The sequence below is a fragment of the Chrysemys picta genome, chromosome 10 (assembly GCF_011386835.1).
Source record: "Chrysemys picta bellii isolate R12L10 chromosome 10, ASM1138683v2, whole genome shotgun sequence".
Lineage (NCBI taxonomy): Eukaryota > Metazoa > Chordata > Testudines > Emydidae > Chrysemys > Chrysemys picta.
This window is the reverse complement of record NC_088800.1, coordinates 65,003,719-65,022,524: the sequence shown is the minus strand read 5'-3', so window position 1 is coordinate 65,022,524 and position 18,806 is coordinate 65,003,719. Positions and strand designations below refer to the sequence as shown.

At 44.6% G+C, this 18,806-nt stretch overlaps 1 protein-coding gene across 7 annotated transcripts in view; it reads right to left on the bottom strand.

The window, feature by feature from the left end:
- CIITA (class II major histocompatibility complex transactivator) overlaps positions 1-18,259 on the bottom strand; it is a 67,826-nt gene extending 49,567 nt beyond the window's left edge. For 3 of the 7 annotated variants that reach the window (XM_065559948.1, XM_065559951.1, XM_065559950.1), the window contains exon 1: positions 12,834-12,960. Coding sequence is in view for 3 of the 7 variants with exons in the window: in XM_005306760.5 (XP_005306817.4) it covers positions 17,911-18,211 (301 nt within the window). In the remaining 4 variants the exon portion in view is untranslated. Of the gene's footprint in view, positions 1-12,276; positions 12,415-12,833; positions 12,961-17,910 lie in introns of those variants that run through there. The other 4 variants (XM_065559947.1, XM_008172816.4, XM_005306760.5 and 1 more) reach the window with 3 other exon arrangements.
- Between the last annotated feature and the right edge of the window lie 547 nt (positions 18,260-18,806).

Below are 18,806 nucleotides of genomic sequence, written 5' to 3'. Positions count from 1 at the left end.
AACTAGTAAGCTGTGTGAACAGCAGGCCTGGTAATGCTGTAAGGGTCCAGTGGCAAAGGGGCTAGACACTGCAGGGGGACGCTTGGAGAACTCGGGGTTAGAGTGTGTCTATCCCTAACCCGCACGAGGGACAGCAGAGCCTGTGTGGGCTGAGGGGAGTGTTCGTGATGCCTGTGCCTGGGAGAGTCAGGGAGCTGAGCCCTGGCAGGTTCAGACAAGGCTCCACTAAGGGTAGGTGGTAGCAGGATGCCTTTGGGTACCCTTGGAAAATGTAGAAGGGACTGTGACATTCCCCTCTGGTGTTATCTGGACCGGTGATCTGCTAGGTCACTCCAATCCTTGACTCTGGGAGCCAGCCTTACCCTGCTCTGCTGTGAGAACCCCCACTCCTGGGCTGTTCACGCACAGCCTCTGGCATGTAAGCTGATCCTTGGACTGTGCAACCGAATGACACTAGCCAATATCTCTGGTCCCAGACACAACCCTAGGAACCTCCAGTTATGCCCATGGGACGCTGCAAGCTTATACGAGTTCGTCAATTTAACAAAGAAATTGATATGTACCAGGCTTGTTATCCCAAGGGGAGTTTCTGACACGCTTCAAACCAAACACACTGCTTCAGGTAGAATAAACAAACAGATTTATTAACTCCAACGATAGATTTTAAGTGATTATAAATCAAAGCATAACAAGTCGGATTTGGTCAAATGAAATAAAAACAGGTTTCAGAGTAGCAGTCGTGTTAGTCTGTATCTGCAAAAAGAACAGGAGTACTTGTGGCACCTTAGAGACTAACAAATTTATTTGGGAATAAGCTTTTGTGGGCTACAGCCCACTTCATCGGATCATCTTAATTAATTAGCCTCTTAGAGTTGGGAAGACAACTCCCACCTTTTCATGTTCTCTGTATGTATATATATCTCCTCACTATATGTTCCATTCTATACATCCGATGAAGTAGGCTGTAGCCCACGAAAGCTTATGCTCAAATACATTTGTTAGTCTCTAAGGTGCCAAAAGTACTCCTATTCTTTTTTTGAAATAAAAACAAAACACATTCTAAGCTGATCTTAACACTTTCAGTGCCTACAAACTTAGATGCTTCTCACCACAGGCTGGCTGGTTGCTCTTCAGCCAGGCTCTCCCCTTTGATCAGCGCTTCAATTGCATGGTGGTGATGTCTGTAGATGGAGGTGGAAGAGAGAGGAAGAGCATGCCAAACGTCTCCTCCTTTTATCATGTCCTTTCCTCCCTCCTGGCTGTGCCCCCCCACCTTCAGAGTCAGCTGAGCATTACTGAGTCTCTTCAAGCAAGGTTGAGCAATTCCCCTGGTGTGGCCTCATGCAGGTGAGTCATTGCATTGTAGCTCCCTTTCTGGACAATGGCTGTTGATGGATTGTTTGACACCCTGCCCCGACGTTGGTTACTTTCCTTGCTGTTGCCTCTGGGGAGCTAATATCTGACTGATTCCCCTAACTTACAGCATGTTTAGTGACAACCATACTACACAATTCTCATTATTTCATATGCATTAATAATATACATATATGGATAGAGAAATGACTTTCAGCAGATCAGGCCCTTTCCCTTGATATCTTACAAGGCGTGCTTTATACGCAAGATCATGATTACATGAAAATGAGGAATATGGGGGTTACAGCATGTTCCCCCAAGGTATAGAATGTCACAGGAACTATCAGGATCATCTAGTCTGACCTCCTGCATATTGCAGGCTACAGAACCTCACCCACTCACTACCCTGGAGTGCCGGGGGGAGGGCGGTGAGCCTGGCCGGGACCCCGCTCTCCCCGGCCTGCCGGAGCACCGAGAGGAGGGTGGAGAGCCCGGCTGGGACCCCGCTCTTCCCGACCGGCCGTAGTGCCGGGAGGAGGGCGGAGAGCCCGGCCGTGGCCCCGCTCTCCCCGACTGGCCGGAGCGCTGGGATGAGGGGGGAGAGCCCGGTCGGGGCCCCTCTCTCCCCAGCCGGCCGGAGCGCTGGGAGGAGGGCGGAGAGCCCGGCCGCGGCCCCGCTCTCCCCGACTGGCTGGAGCGCCGGGAGGAGGGTGGAGAGCCCGGCTGCGGCCCCTCTCTCCCCCGCTGGCCGGAGCACTGGGGGGAGGGCGGCGAGCCCGGCCGGGGCCCCGCTCTCCCCGGCCTGCCGGAGCACCGGGAGGAGGGCGGAGAGCCCGGCCGTGGCCCCGCTCTCCCCGACTGGCCGGAGCGCCGGGATGAGGGGGGAGAGCCCGGTCGGGGCCCCTCTCTCCCCAGCCGTCTGGAGCGCCGGGAGGAGGGCGGAGAGCCCGGCCGCGGCCCCGCTCTCCCCGACCGGCTGGAGCGCCGGGAGGAGGGTGGAGAGCCCGGCCGGGGCCCCGCTCTCCCCGACCGGCCGGAGCACCAGGGGGAGGGCGGAGAGCTTGGCAGGGGCCCTGCTCTCCCCGGCCGGCTGGAGCGCCGGGGGAGGGCGGCGAGCCCACCGCGGCCCCGCTCTCCCCGGGTGAGCGCCGCCCCCCTCCAGGTGCCACCCCAAGCACATGCTTGGAGGGCTGGTGCCTGGAGCTGGCCCTGGTCCCATCACTGGCCACTGGAGATATTTGCTGCTATCAGCTGCAGATCGCTTGCCATTGTGGGCAACATGATCATATCATCCCCTCCATAAACTGATCAAGATCAGACTTGAAGCCAGTTTTTGCCCCCACTCCTTCCTTTGGAAGGCTGTTCCAGAGCTTCACTCCTCTGATGGTTAGAAACCTTTGCCTAATTTCAAGCCTAAACTTGTTGATGGCCAGTTTATAGCCATTTGTTCTTGTGTCCACATTGGTGCATAACTCCTCTCCCGCCCTGGTATTCAGGGGCAGCTCCAGGCACCAGTGCAGCAAGTGCGTGCCTGGGGCGACAAACTGCGGGGGGCGGCCTGCTGGTCCCTGTGAGGGCAGCTGTCAGGCTGCCTTTAGCAGCATGCCTGCGGGAGGTCTGCTGGTCCTGTGAATTCAGTGGCAATTCGGCGGTGGGTATGCGGAAGCCGCGGGACTGGCGTGACCAGTGGACTGCCCTTAGGCGTGCCGCCGAAAGCTGCCTGACTGCTGTGCTTGGGGAGGCAAAACACATAGAGCCGTCCCTGCTGGTATTTATCCCTGTGATGCATTTATAGAGAGCAATCATATCTCCCCTCAGCCTTCTTTTGTTAGTTTAAACAAGCCAAGCTCTTTTAGTTTCCTCTCATATGGTAGGTTTCCATTTCTTGGATCATTCTAATAGCCCTTCTCTGCACCTGTTGCAATCTGAATTAATCTTTCTTAAACAAAGAAGACCAGTATTGCACATAGTATTTCAGATGAGGTCTACCCAGTGCCTTGTATAATGGTATTAACACTTCCCTGTCTCTACTGGAAATATCTCACTTAATGCATCCTAGGACTGGATTAGCCTTTTTCACAGCCGCATTACATTGGCAGGTCATAGTCATCCTGTGATCAACCAATATACTCAGGTCTTTCTTCTCCTCTGTCTCTTCCAACTGATAAATCCACAGTTTACAGCAAAAATTCTTGTTAGTCCATAAGGTCATCCCATTCATAGGCACCGACTCAGTGGGTGCTCCAGTAGCCAGCTTCCCCCATCCCCAGCGCTTCCCACCTGTCATGGATCAGCTGCTCCCTGGCGTGCAGGAGGTGCTGTGGGAGGGAGAGGGAGGAGCGGGGATGGGGCACACTCAGGGGAGGCGTGGAACTGGGCAGCAAGAGGCGGGGTGGGGGTGGAGCAGGATCGAGAAAAAGCGGGGCATGGGCTTGGGGGAAGGGGTCGGGTGGGGTTGGGGCCTGGGCTGAAGCAGGGGGTTGAGGAAGCCAGCACCTGTGCTCCCATTTCTATTACTCCAGTTTTCAAGGTCATCCAGATCTTCTTGTATGATATTCCAGTCCTGCTCTGTATTGGCAATACCTCCCAACTTTATCTCATCTGCAAATTTTATTAGCAGACTCCCACTTTTTGTGCCATGGTCATTAATAAAATTGTTAAATAAGATTGGTTCCAAGACGGATCCCTGAGGAACTCCACTAGTAACTTCCCTGCAGCCTTTCAGCATGACCCATTGTAGTCTCCCCTTTAACCAGCTCCTTATCATCTTTCAATCCTCATATTAATCCCCATCTTCTCCAACTGAACTAATAATTTCCCACGTGGAACTGTATCCAATGCCTTACTGAAAGCCAAGTAGATTAGACCTACTGCATTTCCTTTGTATAAAAAATCAGTTATCTTCTCAAGAAGATCAAGTGGGCCTGGCACAGTCTACCTTTTGTAAACCATGTTGTATTTTATCCCAATTACCATTTATCTCTATGTCCTTAACTATTTTCTCTTTCAAAATTTGTTCCAAGACCTTGCATACAATTGGGGTCAAACTACCAGGCCTGTAGTTTCTTGGATTACTTCCCCCCCACTGTTCTTAAAAATAGGTCCTATATTAGCAATTCTACAGTCATAAGATACAACCCCTGAGTTTACAGATTCATTAAAATTCCTTGATATTGAGCTTAAATAAATAAAGATAACCTATCTCCTAGAACTGGAAGGGAAAGGTCATTGAGTCCAGCCCCCTGCCTTCACTAGCAGGACCAAGTACCAATTTTGCCCAAGATCTCTAAGTGGTCCCCTCAAGGATTGAACTCACAAGCCTGGCTTTAGCAGGCCAATGCTCAAACCACTGAGCTATCCTTCCCCCAATGCAGTTCATGTGCCAGTTCCATTAATATTCTTGGATGGAGATTACCCAGGGCCCCCCAATTTAGTCCCATTAAACTTTTTGAGTTTGACTTCCACCTTGGATGTGGTAATGTCTACTTCCATATCCTAATTCCCATTAGCCATTCTGCCACTACCTCTAAGCTCTTTATTAGTCTTATTAGAAACTGAGGCAAAGTATTTGTTAAAGTGTTGGGCCATCTCGACTGCAAAAGACTGCAAAAAAGTAAGTGTAAAGCCTAATGCACTAGTTTTCATTAATTATATTCCTAAAGCTCATGCTTCAGACAGTCTTGTAGAATGGTCAGGAAGGGGTTTTACCCCCACCCCCTCAAAAGTATTTTGGGGTATTTTTAGTCTCCTTCCTCTGTAGTATCAGTGATGGATAGGGTTGGTGATGGGTAGCAGCTCAAATATATCCAAGGAAAGGGTAGACCCAGTGTTGGGTCTCCAACATAAAATTCACAATGGTGCCTGCATATATAATATTGGAATCATCCCTTTAAAGCTGCTATTAATTAGTAAAGCCAAGTATTTGCAAGATATAAGCAATAAGGTACAGTAATATAGATTAACAGATCAAAATACCTGGCTGGTGCTAGGACATTAATGCCACAGGTAAAGATGAGCTTATGGAATATGTCCTATCCAAAATGCTGAATATATTTGATTACTTCCAGAAATAAGCTGACATGCTAGAAGTCTTGTAGATGTTAACATTTAAAATGAATGAACTCTCACTAAAGTAAAAGACTGCAAAAAAGTAAATGTAAAGACTAGTGCACTATTTTCATTGAGTTAAAAATCTGAGGTTTAAGTTTGAACAATGATCAATTTTTCTAGAGAGTAGTATTTTCAAAAGTATATGATTACCCTATGGTTGTGCCAGAGAGTTACACTCAAATGGCGCTACGGTGTGCAATGTTAATTTCCATATCGAATCATTTTATATATATTTTTTCCCTATCAGCCCAGCAAACTTGCCATGGAATCTGAAAACTAAGCTTTTCTGGCTCATTAATCCATTACCAGTCAAAGTCCTGCAGTCAAAACATAGTTAATAATTGTTTATGATGTGCTAGCCAGAATAGAATACTTCATTCCTCCAGAACCAACTGGCAATGCAGTGTTCACAGAAGAGGTAAACTCACTTTATTAAAAAAAGCAAGAATGATTCAGGGAGCAAATCAAGATGAGTTGATATTTAATCATTCTTCTGTTCGTACCCACACTAACCTCAAACTTTCCAAAAACCATCTGGTTTACAACTAAGCATATGAAATTTTAGATTAAAGCTTTTTTTTTTTTTTTTACTTCCTCTGAGCAGTTTCTGTGTAAAAAGACTTGATTATATTGGAAATTGTCAAAACTGGAAGTATTGAGTTGTTATTGCAGATTTGTAATGTGTGTCAACTTCACTCCAGTAGGGCTAATGAGGAATGAACATTTCACACTTCCTGATTTTAACAGCAATTTAATATGGGGAAATGTAGGGCGTTTGAGCTACATAATCACTGCCAGGATTATCTGGGAAGACCTGTGACATTAATTAAATGGACCGGAAAGGCAAGTGACTGTTACTCTCTGCTGTGGTAAGTAGCAAGCAGGGCCTCACATACAACGTGCATTGTGCTGATAAAGATTAGTGATGGAGCAAAATCAGGCAGACAAGTGGGGGGTAAGGGCTGCCAGAATAGACCAGTTTATGAAATGTATTAGCTGTACTAATGTTGAGGGACATTAGAGTGTTAATAATGCTACCAGACTTAGATAGGTGTTCACTGGAAGAAGCATCCTTTGTGTCAGCAGGGATGACCACGTCTGGAGATCGGACAGGGAGGGACAGGGCTCTAAGGTGACATCAGGCATTCTCTCTCTCAGGAGCTTTGCTGGCTGGTTCTTGCTCACATGCTCAGAGTCTAACTGATCACCATATGTGGGATTGGGAAGAAATTTTCCTGCAGGTCAGACTGGCAGTGACCTTGGGGGATTTTTGCCTTTCTTTGCAGCCTATGGGTACGGGTTACTTGCCAGGATTATCTGGGTATATCTCACAATCATTCCCCTGCCACCATGGAGGCCTCGAGCAATGGGGCACATAGCAAGAGAGCACTTTAACAGAACGTTCCCAAGCGGATAAGAGTTATATAAGAGTTCCTTCTGACCTGCAGCTCTATGACTCTATCCTGACTCATGCCCCTTGCCTTAATCCCTTTGACCACAATCCCTTCTTGACCGCAATTTAGAACATCTACAGGAGTTATAAAACAATTGTTTGGTGGAAGAGAGCAACATCGGACACCAGTAATGCCGCCTGACTGCTATTTTGTCTACTTCTCCCACTGTCTTTGCACTTTCTTCCATGCCATTCTGCACACATGTACTCCCCATCCTGAGCTGAGCCACAAGGCCACTACCCTCAACCTCATAACACTTTTCAAAGTCTTCCAGAGTTAGCTACATAAATTATAGCATTTTTTAAAAAGAAACAACAACTTCTCCACACCAGACTGTGATATGATGAGTTAGGGCACTAGCTTATTAACATTACCGGGTCCTCACCCTTTCTTGTTAGGTCAAGTCTCACACTAGTTGGGGGGCTCTGCAAGGGAGGGATTGTGTTTTACCTGTATTGGAAAGTGCCTAGCATCAGTAGAAAAGAATACTACTACTAATGGATGATTTGATCAGTTATTCAATCCAAAAAAAGGACCACAGTTTCAGGAATTCAAAAATCTGACCACCATCCTTTTCACTTCACCAATCTGAAATGTCCTCACCCTGCTTTGCTACATAGATACAAAACCCACTGATGGCTGCCTTTCCATTGACTTCATTGGGCATTGGATTAAGCGTATCATTTCTTTTATAACTGAACCAAGAACCTGTTTGCAGGACCCCTGTTCTGTGGGACATTATGGACAACACTCCATATATTTTGTCAGGATGGATGGTAAAAGAAAGGGTTAAAAAAAGGGCCATTTAGTTTCAGAAAGGAAAATCAGCAAAAAAACACAGATAAAAGTTTTTCACGCCATGAGCAGAGATTATTTGTCAGAGACTCTGAAGGTTGGGGTTGGGTTTTGTTGAGTGGATTTATGTGACAGTATGAAAATGAAAACAGAAGCTGCTAATTAAAGATATTCCCAGAACATCACAGGCCAAGTGTATTTAGAGGAAGGTGGCTTCTCCCCACCTGCTCCCATAGTTTTAGCTAATTTGGGTGCCTAATTCAATCTAGCAGACTCAGCAGGAATTACATGCAGTCACACAAAGCCAGCAGTCATAGATGTGCTCAGTGTTGGAGCTGTGCCCCCCTGGGGTTTCATGCAACATTTTGATTTAGTTGATCCAATCCCCGTGTCTTGGGGTGCTCATTGCGGAGTGCTAAAAGGTGCCAGTGGAAGTTACACAGTGGCTCAAAATGCTACAGCTCAAAAGCCTAGGTGAGTGGTCTGGGTGAGGTGGATGGACCGCACATGGCACTTGGAACGCCAAGGGTTAAAATCTGCCTCGGACAGTGTCAAAATGTGTCAAAATAAAGCCAGAGTGCAGCATAAACACAGCTGGGAGTTAGTATGTTGGGAGACTGAGTCGGATGCTCTTCCTTGTGTGCGCACATAAATTGCAGGAAGTTCAATTATTTATTATTTTGACACTGTCTGAGGCAGACTTACATAGTCGTTTTCTGCCGCCTCCTCACACCTAACTGCAGTCAGGATTTACACACTCAGGGTATGTCTACATTGCGGCCAGTGGGGGTGGAGGGGGAGAGGGAAGGGATCATTTCTGGCTCAGGTAGATGTACCCGCACAAACTTTAATCCTACACTGCTATTTTTAGCTCACTAACTCAATCAAAGCTAGACAAGGCATGTCTGCCTGAGCCAGAAATTACACCCCTGGCTGCAGTGTAGACGTAATCTCACACAGGAATCTTTTTAACAACACTGGAGATAAAGGCAGTTTGCGCAATTCCTATTTCCTCCCACACAAACCTCCTAGGCAACCACAACCGCGGAGTCAAGATGCTTCTGAGTAGTCAAACAATGGCTAGTAAAGAACTGGAAAATTGGCTCATTTCTGATTTAAAAGATTTGCATAAATTTAAATTAAAGAAGGCTCAAGGGGATTTGTTTGCCGCTGCAGTGCATCCTACTGTACAGCAGAAAACTTGGGGTCGGGGGAAAGGGGAGCTTGATACTTCATCCCAGTAGCACTATTATAGCATGGCAGCAACAAGTCCCCCACCAAATAAGTTCTCTGCTTGGGTGATGGTGGGGAGCCCCCCCAGAGCAGAGGATTCAGAGTTAAGATGAATGGGGAAAGTTAATGTTTGACTGCATCTGCAGACAGTCTTTTCTGGGACACTGATTACTACATCCTCAAGATCAAGCTTTTTTCTAGTCCCCACAGCAGCAAAAAGAGTTCACTCAAATGAAAGCTGGGATTTTGATCTCTTTGTGCTCCAGAAGCTGGGTCCCTTGGCAGGTGCTCTAGGCCCACATCCCCGTCTATGACCTAAGGTTTCCTTGCACCCAATCCTTCATGCCCTGCCTCCAAGCACCCTCTCCATTTGCCTCTGCCCGAGCCCAACTTCATGCCCCCCATCTGTGTCTTGCCCCTTACAATGCTATAAACCCCCAAGAATACACCACTTTAGACTCCTGTTCTGGCACATTTCCCTTCAGTTTCCTGCCTCCCAATCCCTGCCCCCAGTGCATGGCTCAGTCTAGTACCTGCTGCAGCAAAGCCTGAAGTCAGAATGAGATCATTTTATTTTACATAGAAGTTTCTTATTTCAATTACACAGAGCAACACTGACAACTGAACAGGCCTGACAGAGTGCTGGGTAACAGCAACCCTACCAGCACTCCAAGAAGAACTGGGTAATGATCCTTGCAACCGATTTTAACCATCATGCTAGAGAGACATTAACAGGACTAGTGCTAAAAAAAGAGCTACGAGAAAAGGACAATAAAGCCACCTAAAGAACCACTGGCAAGACTGGGAAAAAAAGATAAATTAATTAATTGAACAAGTTAAAAGTTTTAAGAGTCTGAGTGAACCCATTTAATATATTGTTAGACTAATCAAGAAGATTGGACCTTCGCAGATTTCAAGGTCAGAAGAGGGCATTATGATGATCTAGTGTTACCTCCTAGATAACACAGGCCATCTGAATGTCAACCAGTGCATTGAACCCAATAACTTGTGGCTGAACGATAGCCTATGTTTTAGAAAGACATTCGGTCTTGATTCAAAGACTCCAAGTGATGGAGGATTTACCACTTCCCTTACTAATCTGTCATTTGATGTTAATAAAATGAGAGGGCATGATTACATAGAGGGGACAAGGCAGTGTTCTCTTCAAAAAGTAGGTCGACGCTCCTCAGAAGACCTGCTAAGAGTTTGCTTTCCCCATGCACTGTTCTGTGGATGGAAGCAGACTGGAGTCAGTAGGTGAAGGAAAGTGCTTCTATGGCAGATGAGACAAGTTAGTAAAATGAAAGAAAAGGGTGAAGCCATTTTGAGGACAGAGGAAAAGACCTGGACTTTCAGCTGTCACAGACTAGTTGATGAAATGTGATGCAACAATTCATAGTAAACAAGTACTGATGCAATGAACAAAACTCCTCTCCGAGAACTTGAGGTTAATAGCCACTATCCTTCCCTGTACTTGTTACAGACATGCTGCTGCCTGTCATTATGAACATCTATGTTAAACAGAAGAGACATTGCACACCATTTAGAGGATTAGTGCCAGCATGACACTTACAAAACATAGACAGAGACTGGTAATGAGTGATTGTGATATCTTATGCCATTAATCAGCAAACAAGAACCTTAGCCCTCCATGCAGGACAGGATCAAAAAAGGGATATGAAAACATCAAAAGAGCAGCAAAGGAAATTGCCTGAAAAAGAGATTGGCACAAATTCAAACTAAAACTTCAACTTCAACTTTAAGTGTTGCCTTGCTATAAGCCATTAACATTCAGTGGAAGTCAATGCTAAAGCTGGGTAAGCTATTTGTTAACAGTTTATCTAATGCATTGATTTTTTTCTAAACAAATTTTGGGCAATCAGATCATGATTTTTACCTTTCCTATTGAAAACCTAATAGTTTAATATATTTGAGCCACAGATTATTTGCAAATTGTTCAGGGAAATTATTCATCATTTGGAATTTGCCATTCAAACTTTGATTGATCACTTCAATTGTATGAATTGTGCTTTTAGCTGATGCTTGCATGAAGCAGGCTTTGTTTGTAGAAATGTTTGATACTCAAACAATGCAGGGTGAGAAGGTGATCCAAGTCAAAGCAAGCTTCATAGACATGTGTAGGCATGCCATATACAATACTGACCAGGCTCCAATACAGATGTTAACTGCACTTGCTGATCCCCCGTCTGGCTGCACTGTACCTAGAATGTTTCTGAGCCATCAACACTCACAAGTCATATACTGAACACTTAAGACATCAAGAAGTCTCTTTCTGTCATCTTCTTTCTGTTATAGGTTATGTAGGTTTTGAGATGAGATTGCTTAGCTAGCAACCCATAACAAAGAGAGCACTGGAGGGAGGCAGATTCCCATCTCATTCTGATGGCCTGCTGTAACCTATGCATTATTAGATGGCTTTTGTAACTCCAGAGGAAGTGGACTTGGTGTGGCTGAGGCGGAGGACTGCTGTGTATCCTATCACATTCTCTGTTAGACATGTCCATGGGGATGTAATTTACACTTCATGCTTCTTTAGGAACTCCATGCAAGGAACTTTGTGCTTTACGATGAGGTTAGTATCACTACCACCAATACTGTGAGGTAGAAAATGCTACTAGCTTCATCTTGGTTAAAATCAGGTACAGACATGAAGTTATTCCTCCCCCCCCCCGCCCCCTCCCCTCCCAATGTGTTAGTTAGAGTCACTGTATCATCTGGGTATAGAATTCTGACTCCTCTACATCACTATTGTTCAAAGTTTTCTTGTTGCCAGAAGATTAATACAGCAATACCATGAAGTTCATTTAGCAGACGCAGTAAAAGACACCTCATACCACCGAGAAAGCCCAGCCTCTTGGCAGCAGCCTGTATTGGCTCTTGCAGACAGAGCCTGGGAGAAACACAATCCTCCAGTCAGACCTACCAAAAACACAATTCCCACAAACCACACCCTTGGTAATTGCCCATAAAGAAACCTTCCTGGAACTGCTACTTTTACTTTCGAAATGAATTTTTCCCAAAAATTCCATAAGATTTCCTAGTGCCCCCTTATCCACCCCAAAAATTACAAGACGTGTTCTAGCAAGCTTTCCATCCGGCAAAAATCACTAACCACAAAGCCAGAGGCATGATTAAATAGCCAGGAGCTCCCCATAGGCAAATGCAACTTCACCTGCTGCTCTCTACCAATTTTTCAAGCAGTATGCACAAGGATACATAGAGCCAAGGGTCTAGCCTTTCCACAAAACCTAGATGCACCACCCTCTGTCACGGCAATAGCATTGAACTCAGGAGTCAAGGAGAAACTGACCTGCAGAAACCGTCCAGCTCCTGTTCGCTCACTCTGTGCTTCTTTCCCAGGGGCAGAATCCAGAGTTGCTACCATTAGCTAGTGCTTGTGCAGAATGAAAGTAAGTGGAAAGGAAAGAATCTTTCTGGGCAAATAAATAATAGCAGAAAGTAACGAGGCTGGAGTAAAATCAATGTGGGGAATCCCAGAAAGAAAAGCAAGAGGAAGTCACTTCCTTCTAGCACAGATCACAGCATGAAAACTTATTACCAACACCCGCAATATATTCTCTCCTCTCTTATTCTCTTCCATTCCTCTCTCTCCAAAAAAAGAAAGGGGGGGGGGGGGGGGAGAGGAGAAGCCTGTAACATATCAATCACTTTTACAAACACTGATATATAAGTTACATTGGGAGGAAGTGACCCCTGATGAGCCAAAGAAACTTTTCTTAACCAGTTTCCCAAGAAGTTAGAAGAGCCCAGTTACAATCCCGTTCAATTCAACTCTGTCCCAAAGTTGCATTGTTTCAAATAGTGCATCAATAAGAATAAATTAAGCAAAATGGGGAGCCTCCTTACCTTGTATCTCACCAAATGGTCACAACAACATCTAGCAAAAGTGAAAGTATTTTAAAAACCAGGCACTATGCCAGTCCATTTAGATTCACTCCCCAGCCCAAGCGTCTCCTGCTAACAGTCAAAGAACATATACAAGTATTATATCATGTATGAATCATGCATGCTATTTGATATCTGTAGTATTTAGAATTTGTGTTAACTGAACAGCCACCTGTTGGAATATGATGCAATTACATCAAGTGCTACTTGTATCTACTGGATTTCAGGCTCATCACAGCCACTGGAAGGGCAAAAATACACAACAATCAGGTTTGAGGGACACAGTCTTGAAATCTAGTCAATTTAAAGAGTTAAAGGTGGTTTCAGGACCTCCAACAGCCCCATGCTACCTCTGTGATGCTGCGTGATTTTTGCAATCATGTTTTCCTATTTCCTTAAATTTTTCGTTTCCTGTTCTGCTGTGTGAAAGACCCACCCAGATGGGAAACTGATAATCCTTAAAAGTACCAGTGCATACATATTTTCTCCACCTAATGTTACAATACTAGAATAGAATTTGTAACATGTAAATTTTCAGGGAGTAATGTCATTTTTAAGATGACTATGTCCCTTTATTGATTTGAATGTATGCTTCCAAATTGGCAAGTAGAGTGAATTTTAGATTCCCACGGGAGGGCAACTAGATACATCAGGGAGGAAGGCTTACTTCACCACCCAGAATATTAAAAGCAGAGAGATGGGATCTGCAGCACCAGTTCCCCTGCCCTCAGCATCTCCTTTGTCATCCACCCAGCTGCGGGATCTGACAGCCTTTCCTTCACTTGACCAGTCAGCTGCCCCTTTCAAGCACCCAACCCTAGCAGCTCCCCCACTTGAAGCTAAAGCCAGCCCAGACGAGCTTTCAGGGTAGCCATGACTCTTACTTCCTGCGAGTCCCAGCCCCAGGGCAGTTTGGTGAGCCCATGTTGTATTTGCCCTATAACAGTTGTGTCAGCTGCTGTGGACCTCAACCAGATGCCTAGAAGTATCTCCCACTTTCCAATCAAACTAAGCTCTTTTTTCAGGCTCTCTGAGCACAGATGTGTTAGACACAGATGTAATAGGATGGTCTGTCCCTTTAAGGGCCTGGGGCAGCCATGTTTGAGTATCAGACTTGCCCCTTCTCAGATGGGTGTTTTCTATACATGGCTGAGAAACCTCAGTTGTAGAGAAGCCACAGGAAGCAAGTGGACTCCTGTGGAAGTCCCTGGAGCAGGGGGAAAGGCTCCTGGGGATCCCTGCAGCCTACTTTGGTTGCCAGTTTTGTATTCAAATTAATAAACCAGGCCCTGAGGCAAGGGCTTGAAAAACTCTGGGTGCAGTGTGACAGGCTTGGGACAGGGGACAGGCCAGCAGCTTCCTACATGCTTCTGCTCTACCCAGCTTTGGAAGGAGATAAACATCCCAGTGCAACCACACCCTGCTGCTGTTCCAACTTCCTCAAATACAGCTATTTCATATTTTATAGCTATGCCTGTGTGGATGGGTGATAAAGAGAGAAGTCCCTTACACAGGAAACCACAGAAAATGGAACTGCTAGACAGAGGCTAGAAATTGAGAGAAAAACATTACAAGGACTAACTGAGAACAAAAGTGCTTAATAATCACACGGCATGGCAGTGAACTGCTCAAGCTAATGGTAATTGATTGCTGTTTGCAAGCCCTATGCCCTTTTTCGATACAAAGCAATATGCACTGAGAATGCAGAAGGGAGTTGCTGAAATCAGATTAATGGTCTACCAGTCTGGGGATGGTTTTATGATTAAGACACTGAACTGGGAATCAGGAGATTGTGACAGAGTTGGGAACTGAATTCCAAACTTCCCAAGTAACTGCAGGCAAGTTGCTCATCATCTGTGCCTCAATTCCCCCATCTGTAAAATGGGGATAATGCTACTATACCTCACAGGTGTGGAAGAGGATAAATCTGTTAGCACTTGAGGTGCTCGGATTCAATGGTGATGAGTATTACCAGGATCTAGAAAGATCCTATCTCCAACAACGGCCAGCAGCAGGCACTTCAGAGGAAGGACCTCCATAGTGGTCAGTTACGTGATGACATGTCCATGGGGAAGTCTGTTCTGCAAACAGTGTTTGTGCGGGGGGTGGGCAGGTGGACAAGGGTCGACTTACATCCTGAAAAAGAAAGGGTACTCCCCCTTATAAGTTTATCCTGACAAGTGTAAATGCAGATATTTTTCTCCATAAGAAATTATATTTTCTTTAAATCCTACTAAGCTCTTTCCCCTAATGTCTGGTCAGTGAATTCCAGAGGGTAATATTTATATTAACAAAATCCCTTTTATCAATCTGAAATTTGTTACCTTTCAGTTTCAATAAGTGTCCCCTTTTACTTTCATTATGAAATAAACATGGATTGCCCAATAGAAGAATGTCAAAAACAATATAGTGTCAGTTATGTCAACTCCTATTCATCTCCTGTTTAACAGTCCAAATCTTTTAAATCTGGCAGGGAATTCCTTCCACATCTAATAATCCCCCCCCCCTTCTCTTCTGTGCTCTTATCCTCTTTGATTGCTCCTTTTACTCCCCGGTAAATTAGTGGGCCCATAACTTTCTATTTCAGAAATACTCCTAAAACACTTCTCTAACTAGGTTTTGTGAATTCTGCTCTTAACTCTCCTAGTCTCTTTTACATCTTATCTGCCATCGTTTACGCACTTATTCTATTGGCTTTGCTTGTACTGGCTGCCCACTTTGGAAATTATTATTATTTTGGCTTAAATAGACTAGCGTCTTGCTTTTATAACCAAAACTAGGATACAGATCTGCACTCCAATTTTGGTAAAATAGTGACAGTAACTAATGTTGTAACTGTACCTCACGGGTTAAATTGGAGCTCTGGAAGGCAGAGCTAAGGCTACAAACAAGACCACCCAGCTATCAAAAGATTCTTTTTTCGGCCCAAAAGGATCGGATGTCAAGATTCAGATCCCCCATGAGAACTGCTGTAGTTGCTGCTGCCTCTGGCTAGAAGTCAGAACTCCTTGATTTGGAGGATGTGGAGTATGGATTTAGTACATAAAAGCTGAGATTTATTTGAAATATTAGCTAATGCATCTAGAGGTTTACTTGGTCCTGCCTCAGCGAAGGGGGCCGGACATGAGGATTTCTTGAGGTCCCTTCCAATCCTACATTTCTATGATTCTATACAGAAAATTGAAACTTTTTCTCGGAAGGCTATATGGAACAGACATTAAACTAATTGTTCTAGAACATTTATACACCGGCTATGATAGTACACTCATTCAGGAAAAAGAAAGTTGTGAAATTCTATCAATAAGGTTGTCAATAAAGCAAGAGTCAGAACTAAACATGGGGAGATTGCCTGACATTTTCAGAAGTGGAGAAGCTGCAAAGTTTTCTTGTCCAGCAGCTTCAAGTGCCATTATTTCAGAAGGAGAAGTGGGGACCAGTTATAGGGTCTTTGCTAGAAAATTGTTTGGGGAATGAAGTGTGCAGATCCATTAATTAAAGTGCTAAAAACCAGAAACCCGAATGGTTAACCTTAATATCTCTTTTCCTTACATTTATTGTAGGTACTCTACATTTCAAGTGTGAATCCTCTGCATTCAGTCTGATTGTGTGTATAAGTATATATTTAAGAATTTCCCATTAGGAACCTAATATTTCCTTTCTCACAAACAATCTGTAAAATAATACTTCTGTCAGAGTAAAGGGATTGGCTCTTTCTTCTTGAGGACTGCAGCTTCTCCTGGTAATTTGTTCTTAGCTGGTACTTTTATCCCACCCTCAGAAATGGTATCCAAAATGATGCCCTGCGGGGGCAATGATTTACCCAGCTATACCCCATGGATGAAGGTACCACAGCAGTGGTAGTATTGATTCCATCAAATGCTATTTTTGTTCCTTTTATGTTCACTCAGAGTTGATATTTCTACTCCAAACTGAATTTGTCTTTCCCCTTTGGATACATTTGAAGTTTGCCAGGGTGCTGTCATTCTATTATTCCTTATGCCAGGCTTATCTAGCTTTAGTATAGTAGGGGCCATGGTGAGGAGAATGAACATCTGAGCAACTTCCATCTACCATCCTACAGCACACCATCCCTGTGATGGGTCAACCTTGAAAGTCAAATTAGTTAACCTACCCAACTCCACTGGGTCTCTTTGTTTTGTCTCCCCCTGCTGCTCACTTTGCCTACTCTACTGCTTTTGTCGGTAAAACATTTGTCGGTCAGGGGTGTGGAAAAAAATCACACCCCGACCGACATAAATTTCTCCAGCAAAAGTGCTGGTGTGGAAAGTGCTATGTCAGCAGGAGAGGCTCACCTGCTGACATAGCTAACGCTGCTCATTTCGGGTGGTTTAATTATGCCAGCAGGAGAGCTCTCTCGCACTGGCAAAGAGCAGTTACATAGGAGACCTAACAGTGGCACAGCTGTAGCAGTACAGTTGTGCCGCTGTAAGGTCCATAGTGTAGACATAGCCTAATTGATGAAGCTTTTGGCTTTAGTCCCATGGGTACTTATGCACTCCTCTCCTACCCCACTTTTGGTTGCATCAGTCCCTGGAGAAGGCTATTAGGTTCGCCCCTAACGGGCATCCTGGTTCTGCAGTAAAGAACCTACAAACTTACAGGAGATGGAGCTTGCACCATGTGACCAAGTCACCATGGACCAGCACAGTAAAATGCTCCTGAATCTGTGTACCAGTTTGAGAAGCACTGCCCTAATCATAGTCTCTAATATCTTCTTTCTACTCCCATTGCACACTCTCTCTAATCCTTCAAAGGGGCACAAATGAGAAGTTTTCAATAGGTCTTGATTATAAAAATTGTTATCTACTTAGCTATCCTAGGGAGGGTTTATTTTAAAAACTCAAATTATTGTCACATGGCATTTTGGTCTCTCTCCCTCATCCTACATCTATTATGTTACTATGCACATCTACACCACTGTACCAAGTCAAACAGCCATACAACAAAGGAAAGAACTTAAAGGGAAGAAATTTTGAAAAGCGTTGTTTAATAAATGTAAAATAAAAAGCAAACTTACCAGCTATACCCCTGTTCAGAGATGACTCATTATCTGTGATGTCTTGTGGCATCTTAGTGTACAGTTTTAAACAACGGAGAGGAACTAAGGTGTTCAAACACAAGTCCCATTTTTCCACAAGTGTTAGAGATATCTTCCTTGCTAGGTCTTCTCTGTCTTTTTCCTGGAGTAAGGTCTGATGGTATTCCTTGGATATAACATCTTTCTCCAACATGCAACTGAGCAATGCATGGACATCAGAAGTTGTGGCACTGGAGAGAATTTCCCTGACTCCAGGAAGGATCTCTTTGAAAAGATTCATAACAGCAGCCTAAAGAGTTTTAAAGAGATTTCAGCCAAAATCTCAACTGGTTAAATAAAAAAAATCCCACTCAGTCAGCATCAAAAAAAGATGAAGTGAAATTTTTTTTAACACAATACTTTGGTGTGTGTCATTTGTTGAGGTGTTTCCTCATTCGATGAAAGTTATGATTCAAGTTTCGAACAACTTCTTGATGCGGTCACACAAAATTCATTGCAACAGTTGTTTCCAAAACACTTTCCAAAACAGGCAGTTTTAAAGGCCACATTATGTTCAATAATTAAGGAGAGGCATTAACATGGGACTACCTGACAATAAGGGAGATGGATCCTTTGCCCAACTAGAAACAGCTACAACTGGCTATAGGCATATGTTGTGCTCATTAGTGATGAACTCCAAGACTGTTTCTCAGCCTAACCTTCCTTTCAACGCAGAACAAATGTAGAGCGTTGGGAGAGTTGGCTCCACCTAGGAGAGGTCTGAAATTTGGGCATACGTTGACTCCAGTGTAACTCACTTCAGTCTCATGCTCAGCCAGGGTGACTGGGTATTTGGGACAGCATCCAGGAGCACTGAAGAGTTATAACATTATAGA